This window comes from Lynx canadensis, chromosome B2 (assembly GCF_007474595.2).
Source record: "Lynx canadensis isolate LIC74 chromosome B2, mLynCan4.pri.v2, whole genome shotgun sequence".
Taxonomy (NCBI): domain Eukaryota; kingdom Metazoa; phylum Chordata; class Mammalia; order Carnivora; family Felidae; genus Lynx; species Lynx canadensis.
In genome coordinates, this window is record NC_044307.1 from 105,679,975 (window position 1) to 105,693,090 (window position 13,116).

Here is a 13,116-nt window from a genome sequence, read left to right on the forward strand (position 1 = left end):
TAGAGCGCTGAGAGCGCAGACAGCACACAACCAGATGAGGGGCTCACATTCAAAAAACTGTGAGATCATGACTGAGCTGAATTCAAGAGTTGCATGCTTCACTGATTGAGCCACCCAGGTGCCCCTATTAGCAACTAATTTTAGTGGATTCTGTCTGAGATAGGAAGTTCTCTGTGTCCATGTATTTTATGGAAGGAGGTTGTATTTCTCTCTCTAAGACATAGATGCACAATTGAAAATGTGCAGCACACGTTGAGCCAGCCCCAGAGAGTTTGAACACAAGGGGAAAATGTGAATATTTAATATTTAATACTTCATATTTTAGTTCACTACTGAAGGTTAATGCCTTGTCTAGTAAGAAAATCTAAGAGATGGTTCTGGCAGAGGGGTGAGAACTGGAATAGGCCCTCCTACTAACTGGGAGCTTCCGATCATTCATTTAATCTCTGATCCTCAACTTCCTCACCTGTAAGGTGGGGATCACAATACTTCTAGAACACGACAAGATTATTCAAAAAGGACGGTTAATAAACATGGTCAAAACTTGGTGAATTTTTCATGGGACTTTGTCTACAAATCTTCTCATGTTTCTCACACCACCTTTTCCCCCTGCCTCACACAATGAAATTATAGGGAATAAGTGTACTGCCTTGGACCGAATGTTTGTGTCCCCCCAGAAATTCGTATGATGAAATCCTAACTCCCAAGGCGATAATGCTAGGAGGTGAGCTTTGGGGAGGTGATGATTGGGATTAGGGCTCTTATAAAAATGAAAGCAGACTTGAGCTCCCTTGCTGCTTCTGCCATGTGAGGTCACAGTGAGAAGACTACGAAGGAAGGGGATTCTCTCTAGGTATGAATCTGCTGGTGATATGATCTAGGACTTCCCAGCCTCAGAACTGTGAGAAATAAGTGTCTTCATAAGCCACCCAGTGTATGCTGTCTTGTGATAGCAGCCTGATTGGACTAAGACAAATATTGCTCCACTTCCTTTTGCCAATATTTCATTAACATATTGAATCCGGGAGAAAACCAAACATTTAGTAGTGCAGATGGCACCTCCTTCAGCTGCAGTTACACAAATGTTACCTGCCTTCACAACTGTAGCAGCCAAACTGCCTCAGGTTAAAACAATTTGAAGGGCAGCCCAACTCTTTAGCTCCTTGTGTGATCACTTGTGGGTTTTGTTGCTAGTGCATTGCAGTGCAACTTCTCCCTCTGCCCAGAGCACCTGCCTTCACTCCCTCACAGGTGTTGTTCCTGAGGGCAGTTCTCAGTCCTCATGCAAATCTCAGTGTGTGTCCTGGGAGAACGCAAACTAAAACATCTTATGATTTCAATTACAGCATCGTGGTGACCTATGGCACAACAGCACTAGAGCAGAACTGGCTGAGGGCAGAGTTTGGTGGGATGGCTGTTGACTAGGGCCCCTGGCTACCCACACACCCCAAGTGGTGCTAGGGAAGTGGTTCTGGGTGGGGTTTGGAAACGTATGGGAGCATTTTTCTTTGTCATATCAGGCTGGGAAGAAGCCAGGGATCCTAACAGTTTCTGCTGTCAGGACAATCCCACAAGAGGAAAAACTATTGCAGAAACAAAAGGCTCAAAAGTCAAAAAAAGAAACCTTATTCCCTATACTGTCCACTTGTTCATGTTATGTCTCCCATGCATTCCTTGTTACTTTTACCTCGTTGTGGGGTGTTTTGTACTTCTCCAGAATTTATAGATAGTGAAAGATGGGCTGAAGGGGATTTAGGCCACCATACCAGACCTGGAGTGATAATTTTGATTCTAGGATATTAAATGGAGTTTGGACAACTATGATGTGTTTTAAGCACATCTAGAATGGACTGATTTCAAAATAAAGTCAGAGCCTTCCCAGTAGCGTTCTCCCTGTTCCAGGAGGAATAATATTTTCGTAGAGATAAAACAAGCACCTATCATTGTTCCTTGGACCCTTGGTCTTTCTTAGGTTCTTTGCCTAATCTTTCTTATATGGCTCTTCCACGTAACAATTGTAATGCATTAAAACCCCATCTCAGTCTGCATTTAGATAAAATTCCAGACAGGAGATTCTTCATTCAGCCTTACTAAACGGAGTAATAGGTGACATCAGCATCTTGGCAGTGTAAGTTGTTCATTTTTCTCTCCCCTCAATTTGCGTGTAATTGGACATCCATGACTGAAAAAAAGTGCCTCTACAGAGCATACGGGGGCATTAGAGATCATCCATGTGCATCCAAAGTGGGTGGATTGAGAACCAGAGAGGCTATGGGGCCAAAGGGCCAAGGGAGGTGCAGCAGCCAGAGCTGGAACCAGCAGAGGAGGCAGAGGAGGTGGAAAGCAAAGGTGGTAAGTGAATTCCTCCCGACTGCTCAGGTGCAGCTGGAGGGGCCTGTTGCTCTTCAGCAGCACCTGGGTTTCCCGGAAGAGAACTCTGCGACTGGGACAAAGGACGGAAAGGGAAGAAGGCAGAGAAAGAGAATTGACAGAAGATGTGTTCTGCTGTCTGCCTTGGTATTTCAGGAAGAAGTTTGGGACCTCTGAGATACCTTCCACCCATCCCAGTGTCCTTGGGCACACCCAAAGACCCAAGGGCTAAGCCCACAACTCTCCTGCCACTTTTTTAAAAATGCCAGATCCTTTAGGTATGCTCCTAATTTAATGGTGAGTCAGATTCAGTAAGAGAAAATAAAATAATTGTGCTATATCATGAACTGAGAAACAAAGGTAAGTTTCTGATTGCCAATCTGTTTAACTGTTAGAGTCAAAGCCTTTTCTACACAAGAAAGGTATTCAGGCCTTCAAGTGAGATGACAAAGGCACATTTCATCCACTATGAAGAATCATAGTAATACAGTATCACACAGGATAAAGGGCAATCCTTCAGAGCGAAATTCAAAGACAAAATACTGTGATCTGATGTATAATTCAAGACAGCTTTTATGAAGAAATTCAATAAGCTACAAGAAAATTTAGAAGGCAGTTCCATGAACTGAAGCATAAAACTAATGAACAGAAGGAGTACTTTACCAAAGAGATTGGAATTATAAAAAAAAGACTCAAGCAAATTCTGGAGCTGAGAGACTCAGATGAAAAAATGCAGTAAGAAGCATTAGAAATACAGCAGGTCACATGGAAGAGAGATTAAGTTACCTGGAGGATAGGAATTTAGAAATGATTCAAGTAGAAAAGGAGAGAGCTAGGATTTCAAACAAGTGACGAAACCCTATGTGAGTTATCAGACTATTAGAAAAGCCAATATAAGATGAAGGAGTGTATCAGGAGAACAGAGGAAGGGGTCAGAGAAACCTGGGAAAGGAATTTAACATACAAGTCAACAGAGCTCATAGAACATTTTATTATCTCAATGGGAAAACAATGAGACATTATGATGAGTGTCCAAACTCAATGATAGAATTCTTAAGGCAAGGGAAAGAAGAGTTAGCCCACAAAGAACCCCCTACCCTTTACCCCCTATGCCTTAGGCTATTAGCAGATTTCTCAGCAGGAACTCGAGGGAGTTTACCACTAGACCTGCCTTGCAAGAAATGCAGAAAGAACTCTTCCAGCTGAAATGAAAGACACTAATAAATGAAATCACATAAAACTCTGATAAAGATGATACAGACAGTCAAAATTAGGACATTAACTCTGTTTAAGAATAGTTTGTCAAGGGGCGCCTGGGTGGCGCAGTCGGTTAAGCGTCCGACTTCAGCCAGGTCACGATCTCGTGGTCCGTGAGTTCGAGCCCCGCCGGCTCCGGGCTGATGGCTCGGAGCCTGGAGCCTGTTTCCGATTCTGTGTCTCCCTCTCACTCTGCCCCTCCCCCGTTCATGCTCTGTCTCTCTCTGTCCCAAAAATAAATAAACATTGAAAAAAAAAAATTTAAAAAAAAAAAGAATAGTTTGTCAAACAATTACAGAATAGGGTAAAGGAAGAGAGCATTAAAAATAATGATAGTCACTATAATTGGTTAACAAATTCGTAGCATAATAAGAGGTAATTTGTGACATCAAAAACATAAAAGAGGGTAACATAGACAAGTTAATTTGAGCTGCTAGTGGCAGAAAAAGGGCTAGCATTTTTTATTTAAGCCTCAAGGTAACTGTAAAGCAAAAATGTAGAGCAGATGCAAATGAATATGAGTTGCTAGCAAAAGAAAAAGGCCCACATGTTTTATGTAAGCCTCAAGGAAACACTGAAGCAAAAATCTAGAGCAGACACAAAACATGGAAAAAAAGAAAAAAGGCCACATACCACGACAAAACCCACCAATTAACAAGGGAGGCAGAAACAGAATGAAAAAGAAACAACATAGATGGGAAATAGCAAATGAACACTAATAAGTTCTACATATTAATAATCCCCCTAAAAATAAATGGATAAATTTACCAATCATGAAGCTCACAGTGGTTGTATGGTTAAAGAAACAAGACCCAACTATATGTCACCTACAGGAGACATTTCAGCTCTAAAGACATACATAAGCTCAAAGTGAAGTGATGGCAGATGATTTTCCAAGCAAGTGAAAACCAAAAGACAATAGCTGCAGCCTACTATATATCAAACAAACTGAATTTCAAGTCAAAATCAGAAGTGGTAACAAAAGACAAGAAGGTCATTACGTAATGATAAAAGGGTCAATACAGCAAGTAGATGTAAAAACCACAAGTATTTGTACTCTAACATTCAAGCACTGAAGTCTATTAAGCAAATACCAACAGATCTTAAGGGAGAAACATATAGCAATCCATTAATAGTAGGGGACTTCATTACCTGACTGTCAGCAGTAGATACGTTATCCAGACAGAAAATCAACAAGGAAACATTGCAATGAAACAGTACCTTAGAAGAAATGGGCTTTAGAGACTTCTTTAAAAAAAATTTTTTTTAACTTTAATTTTATCTTATTTTTTGAGAGAGAGACAGAGAGCAAGTTGGGGAGGGGCAGAGAGAGAGAGTGAGGGAGACACAGAATCCGAAGCAGGCTCCAGGCTCTGAGCTAAGCACAGAGCCCGATGCGGGGCTCAAACTCATGAACTGTGAGATCATGACCTGAGTCGAAGTCAGATGCTTAACCAACTGAGTCACCCAGGTACCCCTAAGAGACATCTATAGGACATTCCCTCCAATATTTGCCAAGTGCACACTCATCTCTTTATTCTGCAGGATAGATTATATGATGGGACACAAAACAAATCTCAGATTTCCCTATCTTTCCTATTTATGGAACTGACAATAGGAAAGTGAGAAGATTCACAAATATGTGGAAACTGAACAAAATACTTCTGAATAACCAAAAAGTCAAAAGTAAATCAAAAGGAAAATAAAACATTATCTCAAAACAAATGAAATGGAAAGACAACATATCAAATCTTATGGGATAGAGAGAAAAACTGTTCTGGATAGAAATTTAATAATAATCAAAAAATCAAAGAATTAGGAAGACATCAAATAAACTACCTAATTTTACAGCATAAGGAACTGGAGAAGGACAAGTTAAGTCCAAACTTATTAGAAGGAAGGAAATAATAGAGATGAAAGATCAGAGCAGAAATGAAATGAAGACCCAAACAACAACAAAACAACAAAAAGGAACAACAAAACTAAAATCTGGTTCTTTGAAAAGATCGACCAAGTTGAAAAAATTTTAGCTAGACTATCTAAGAACAAAAGAGAGATAACTCAAATAAAATTAGAAACAGAAAAGGAGACATTGCAAGTGATACTACAGCAATACATAGGAGCATAAGACGCTACTATGAACAATTGTATGCCAGCAAATTACATAACCTAGAAGATAGGATGCATTTCTAGAAACACAGCCTTAGCAAGACTGAATCCAGAAGAAAGAGAAAAATAGACAAATGAGTAAATTGAGAGATTTATGAGTAATCAGCCCAACACAAACCCCCAGGAACTGATGGCTTTACAGGTGAATTCTACCAAACATTTAAAGAAACATCATTCCTCCACAAACTCTTCCATAATACCAAAGTGAAGGGCATGCTTCTAAACTTGTTCTGTGGGGCCATTGTTACCCTCATACCCAAACCAGATAATACCACAAGAAGAGAAAACTATAGGCCTATATCCCTGATGCAAAAATTCTCAACAAAATAGCAAATTAAATTCAAGAACACCTGGACCAAATTAGATTTCTCTCTAGGATGCAAGTTTCCTTTAACACACACACTTCAATAAATGTAATATGTCAATAAAATAAAAGATAATACCATAATTATGTCACTAGACACAGAAAAACGCAACTCATACAGCATCCTTCATGTTATAAAGCCTTAATAGATTGAGTGTAGAAGGAATACACCTCAACATAGTATGGACTATATATGACAAGCCACAGCTAATATTATATTCAATAGTGAAAAGTTGAAAGCTTTTTCTCTAAGATCAGGATCAAGACATGAATGCCCACTCTCACCATTATTGTGGTACTAGAAGTCCTGGCTAGAACCATTAGGCAAGACAAAGAAAGAAAAGGCATCCAAATCAGAAAGGCAAAAGTAAAATGGTCACTATGTGCAACTGATATGATTTTATATATAGAAAATCCTGAAGAGTCAATCATAAAACTGTTCAAATTAATCAGAGTAAAGTTTCAGGATACAAAATCTATATACAGAAATCAGTTTCATTATTTTACAGTAATAATGAAACATCTGAAAAAAAATAAAAATATCTTGTTCAGAGTAGCATCAAAAATAAAAACAAAAAATCTAGATAATTTAGCCAGGGAAGTGAAAGACCTATATGATGAAAAGTACAAGACTTTGCTGAAAGAAATCAAAGAAGGCACAAACAAATGGAAGTCACCTCATGATTGTGGATTGGAAAAATTAATATCCTAAAATGCTCATACCACCCAAAGCAATCAAGAGATTGAACTCAATACTCATTAAAATACCAAAATCATTCACAAAAACAAAAGCAACAATCCTAAAATGTATGTTTTAGTAGTTTAACTGTGATATGTGTAGCTTTTGTCCTATTCACGTTTATCCTACTTGTTCGTCAAGCTTTATGGATGTGTAAACTAATATTTTTCCTCAAATATGGGAAATTCTTGACCATACTTTCTTCAAAGATTTTTTTCTGTCCTTTCCTTCTGTATATGTTCCTCTGTTTGATATGTTCTACAGGTCCCTGAGGTTATGTTCAGTTTTCTTCATTCTTTGTGTTTCTGTTCTTTTTATTCTTTGTAATTCTCTTCACTACTGATCTGTCTTCATGTTCCATGATTCTTTCTTCTGTCGGATCAAACTTGTTGAGATCTAAGGACTCAATAAATGAACATTGTTTTATAGCTGTTATTTTATTTTTTTGCTAAGTCCAGCATCTGGGTCCATTCAGAGATAGTTTTTACTAATTGCCCTTTATTCCCCTGAATATGTGTTACACTTTCTTGTTTTTTGACATATGGTACTTTTGTCAGAAACTGGATATTTTAGGTAATATACATTCTCTAGATTCCAATCTTGTCCTAGAAGTGGTTGTTCTGCCTTTTTTTTTTTTCACTTTCTTTTTAGTGATTTACTAGAACTAATTATGGAGTCTATCCCCAACAGCATACACACTTTCAAATCACTACTCAAATTTTTAAAATTTTTGTGTTATAGTTAAGACAAGGCCAATAGAGCTTAGTAGTCAGGCAATATTAGGTCAGAGGTTGTGCTTAAACTCAAAACTGGGTAATTTTCCCACCTTTCAGCCTTACAAGTTTTGCAAATAACTAAAATTTTCGAGAATCATAAGCATCAGGGGCCCCTGGGTGGCTGAGTTGCCTAAGTGTCCGACTTCGGCTCAGGTCATGATCTCACAGTCCGTGAGTTCGAACCCGCGTTGGGCTCTGTGCTGACAGCTCAGAGCCTGGAGCCTGCTTCAGATTCTGTGTCTGCCTCTCTCTCTGCCCCTCCTCTGCTCGCACTCTGTCTCTCTCTCAAAAGTAAAATAAAAACATAAAAAAATTTTAAAAAAGAATCGTAAGGATCAGTTTGCTTTTCTCAAGTTTTTTATTTTAGTGAATCACAATTATTCCTTTCTAGCAATTAACAACTTTGGCTTCAGGAATGTGTTATGTTTTAAGTTAGGAAATACTGTTTGAAAAAGTTTGTCTTCATAATTACAGGGTCCAATTTCTGTCACATTAAAGACTTCTTTGTTTTTAATTTAAATTTTAGCTAGTTAACATAAAGTGAAATATTGGTTTCAGGAGTAGAATTCAGCAATTCGTCCCCTTATATACAACACCCAGTGCTCATCATAACAAGTGCCCTCCTTAATACCCATCATTCATATATCCCATCTCCCACCCTTCTCCCTCCATCCATCTCAGTTTCTTCTCTATTGTTGAATCTCTGTGGTTTAAACATTTTCTTAACAGTAATGATTACTCCAATAAAAGGGATTAAATCGTTTCTTTGGATCAAATTTTTATTTAATGAAAGGTGACAATAGGACAGATGGAACCATGAATTCCAAAGTTACTGAGAGTAGTTCTAAATAAGAAACACAATCTACTTTTCCCAAATAAGGGTGAGAGGATATGTATTAGGAAGGACTTGAGTCCAGTTCCAAATCAGATAGTGTGCATGCAGTAACATCAACAGATGCCAAAGTTTGGTGATTTATCTTAGTATAAATGAAGAAATGTTTGTTATTCAGGAAGCACTAACAACAGAAGAGAAGCAGCATCTAAGGTCAATAACCCAAGTACATATAGAGGGAGTTTGAATAAACCTTAGGTGTTTATCCAGAGGCAATTTGAATAAACCTTAGACGTTTATCGTTTAGGACCATTCTGTTCAGAAGACAAACTGGATAGAGTGTGGAATCCCTGAAAAAGAGGACACAAAACGGTACCTGAACAGCCAACCCCAGGACCTGTCATTCCCTCTGTGATATCACATCCCTATGTGGTATGAAGACCTCACCACTCACTCAACAGTGACAAAACTGAGGGGAATAATGGCAGGTAAACGGTGATTGGTAGTTACATGAGTATTACATTTGTGTCAAGCAAATTGTAGAATTATGGAAAGTCCCTAATCCTTCAAAATAAATGTGTTTACTTCTTGCATATGTAGATTTCTTGTCTCAACTTCTCAATTGTTCACACTACTCATATTCTCAATTTTGTTTCATAAGAAACAACACAAAGACTTAAAGACACCAATAGTAGCCATCTGACCCTGGACTTTTGTTTGTTGGAGAGATTTTTGGTTACTGTTTCAATTTCATTGCTGGTAATGAGTATGTTCAAGTTTCCTATTTCTTTCTGATTCAGTTTTGATAGTTTGTGAGTTTCTAGGAACTTATCCATTTCTTCCAGATTGCCCAATTTGTTGGCATATGATTTTTCATAATATTCTCTTATAATTGTTTTTATTTCTGAGGTGTTGGTTGTGATCTTTTTCATTCCTGATTTTATTTATTTGATTCCTTTGTCTTTTCTTTCTGATAAGTCTGGCTGGGCTTATCTGGGTTTATCAATTTTATTAACTTTCAAAGAATCAGGTGTTATTATCAGTTCTACTGTTTTTTATTGTTTGTTTGTTTCTATATAATTTATTTCTGCTCTAATCTTTATTATTTATTTTCTTCTGCTTGCTTTAGGCTTTATTTGTTGTTCTTTTTCTAGATTCTTTAGGCATAAACTTAGGCTGCATATGTGAGATTTTTCCTGCTTCTTGAAGTAGACCTGTGCATATACTTACATCATATGTCTGCTTGTGCTGCATCCCAAAGTTTTGGGGCCATAATGCTTTCAGTTTCATTTGTTTCTATGTATTTGTAGAATTCCTTTTTTGGGGTGTCTTTGTGGCTCAGTCAGTTAATCGTCCAACTCTTGATTTTAGCTTAAGTCATTTTCTCATGGTTCATGAGATCGAGCCCTGCATCAGGCTGTGTGCTGACAGTGCAGAGCCTGCTTGGGATTTTCTCTTTCCCTCTCTCTCTGCTCTTCCTCCACTTGGTCACACAATACACATGCATGAGCCCTCTGTCTCTCAAAATAAATGAATAAACTTACTCAAATTTTTGTTCTTAATTTCCTGGTTGACCCATTGATTCTTTCGTAAGATGTTCTTTGACCTCCATGTATTTGTGGTCTTTCAAAATTTTTTCTTATGGTTGACTTCAAGTTTCATAGCATTGTGGTCTGAAAATATGAATGGTATGATCTCAATCCTTTTGTACTTGTTGAGGTCTGATTTGTGACCTAGTATGTCATCTATATTGGAGAATGTCCAATGTGTGCTCAAAAAGAATGTGAATTCTGCTGCTTTTTGATAAAATGTTCTGAATGCATCTGTTTAAGTCCATCTGTTCCAGTGTGTCACTGAAAGTTATTGTTTCCTTGTTGATTTTCTGCTTGGATGATCTGTCCATTGATCTAAGTGGGGTATTAAAGTCCTCTAGTATTATTGTATTATAATCAATGTATTATTTATGTCTGTTGCTAATTGTTTTATATATTTTGGAGTTTCCAACTTGGGGGCATAAATATTTATAATTGTTAGATATTTTGTTGGATAGACCCTTTTGTTATGGTATAGAGCCCTTCTTCATCTCTTCTTACAGTCTTTGTTTTTCTGATATAAGTATTGCTACTCTGGCTTTCTTGTAACTTCTGTTTGCATAATGGATGGTTTTCAATCTGCAGGTTTCTTTAGGTCTAAAATGAGTCTCTTTTTTTTTTTTTTTAATTTTTTTTTTCAACGTTTATTTATTTTTGGGACAGAGAGAGACAGAGCATGAACGGGGGAGGGGCAGAGAGAGAGGGAGACACAGAATCGGAAACAGGCTCCAGGCTCTGAGCCATCAGCCCAGAGCCCGACGCGGGGCTCGAACTCACGGACCGCGAGATCGTGACCTGGCTGAAGTCGGACGCTTAACCGACTGCGCCACCCAGGCGCCCCTAAAATGAGTCTCTTATAGGCAGCATAAAGATGGGTTTGTTTTTGCTGTTGTTGTTTTTAATTCAGTGTGACACCCTATTTCTTTTTACTGGAGCATTTAGTCAATTTACATTCAGAGTGATTATTGATAGATATAAATTTAGTGCCATTTTACTACCTGCTACACTGTTGTATCTGAAAATTTTCTCTGGTCCTTACTAGTATTTGTTGCCTTTGTCTTTCTTTCCCACTCAAAGAATCCCCCATTAATATATCTTGCAGCTCTGGTTTAGTGGTCAGAAACTCGTTTACTTTCTGTTTGGGAAATTCTTTATCTCTCCTTTTGTTCTGAATACTGGATAGAGTATTCGTGGATGCATATTTTTTCCATTCAACACATTGAATATATCATACCATTCCCTTCTGGGGTGCCAAGTTTTTATGGAGAGCTGTGCTACTAATTTTCTTTGTCTTCTCTTGTAAGATAAGGAATTCTTTTGTCTTGCTGCTTTTAGGATTTTTTCTTTATCTTTATATTTTCCAAGTTTGACTATGATATGTGTTTTTAATTTTTTTAAATATTTATTTCCTTTGAGAGAGAAAGATAGAGATAGAGAGAGAGAGCGAGCACAAGCTCTGGGGAGGGGCAGAGAGAGAGAGGGAGAGAGAAACCCAAGCAGGCTCTGGGCTGTCAGTGCAGAGTCCCATGCGGGTTTGATCTCACAAACTGTGAGGTCATCACTTGAACTGAAATAAAGGAGTTGGATGCTTAACCAACTGAGCCACCCAGGCACCCCAACTATGATATGTCTTGGTGTTGGCGTGCTTTTGTTTATTTTTAAGAAAGTTCTCTGTGCTTCCTAGATTTGGATATCTCTTTCCTTCCCCAGGTTAAGGAAGTTTTCAGCTATAATTTCCTCAAATAAACCTTTTGTTCCCCTTTCCTTCTCTTCTTCCTCTGAGGCTGCTATGATATGAATATTATTATAATTTATGGAGTTACTGAATTCCCTAAGTCTACATTCATGATCTAATATTTTTCTTTCCCTCTTCTTTTCAGCTTCAGTATTTTCCATAATTTTATGTTCTCTATCACTTATTCATTCCTCTGCTTCTTCCATCCTTATAGTCATTACAATCAGTTCGTTTCAAATCTTGGTTATGCATTTTTCATTTTTGCTTGACAAGTTTTTGGTCTTTAATCTCTGTGGTAAGGAATTCCCTGCTGTCTTCTATGTTTTTCTCATGCCCAGCTGGTATCATTGTAATTATTGCTTTAAATTCTGGAACATGAATATTATATCTGTCTCAATGAGATCAGTGGCCATTAACTTTTCTTGTTCTATCTTTTAGGATGAATTCTCCTGTCTTGGCATTTTTAAATTTATTTTATTAACGTTGATTTATTTTTTTGGGGGGGTGGGGAGAGAGAGAATGAGAGAGAGAGAGAGAGAAAGAAAGAAAGAAAGAAAGAAAGAAAGAAAGAAAGAAAGAGAAAGAAGGAAAGAAAGAGGGAGTGGATAAAGAGAAGCTGAACATAGGTATTTGAACTTTTGAATCTCTGCAGAGATTTTTGCATCATACTGTTGAATCTCTGCAGAAATGTGGCATGATTGGTACCTGTCCCAAAGCTGTGATACCACCTGAAGACACAGTGTCTGTCAACTGGGAAAGGTGGAAGTATGTAAGCAACCTTTTTAGAGCTTCCTAACAGTGGATTTTCATTGAGTTTGAGCTCCAGCTGTGGTAATACATAGGCACATGTGGTCGTGGTCCTCCCTGGGCAACACTGGAGGACTACAACCACCAATATGAAGGTAGTGGGAAGACCAGATGAGGTGCATACCACCTGCCCCTGCCAGCAAAGCATGTGTGCCAAAGAGTGATCTTGCTCACTATGTGCTGCTGATTAGCATGGATTATTATTTTTTTTAAATATAATTTATTGTCAAATTGGCTTCCATACAACACCCAGTGTTGTTGGCTCATCCCAGCAAGTGCCCTCCTAAATGCCCCTCACCCACTTTCCCCTATCCCCCATCCCCCATCAACCCTCATTTTTTTCTCTGTATTTAAGAGTCTCTTATGGCTTGCTTCCCTCCCTCTCTGTTTGTAACTTTTTTTCCCCATTCCCCTCTCCCATGGTCTTCTGTTAAGTTTCTCAAGATCGACATATGAATGAAAACATATGATATCT

At 38.1% G+C, this 13,116-nt stretch overlaps 1 protein-coding gene across 1 annotated transcript in view; it reads left to right on the forward strand.

The window, feature by feature from the left end:
• Positions 1–2,231: 2,231 nt before the first annotated feature.
• The window catches only part of LOC115514983 (amine sulfotransferase-like), a 28,239-nt gene continuing 17,354 nt past the window's right edge, over positions 2,232–13,116 (forward strand). Inside the window, exon 1 of the mRNA XM_030317101.1 lies at positions 2,232–2,352. Within this exon, the coding sequence (XP_030172961.1) occupies positions 2,232–2,352 (121 nt within the window). The remainder of the gene's footprint in view (positions 2,353–13,116) is intronic.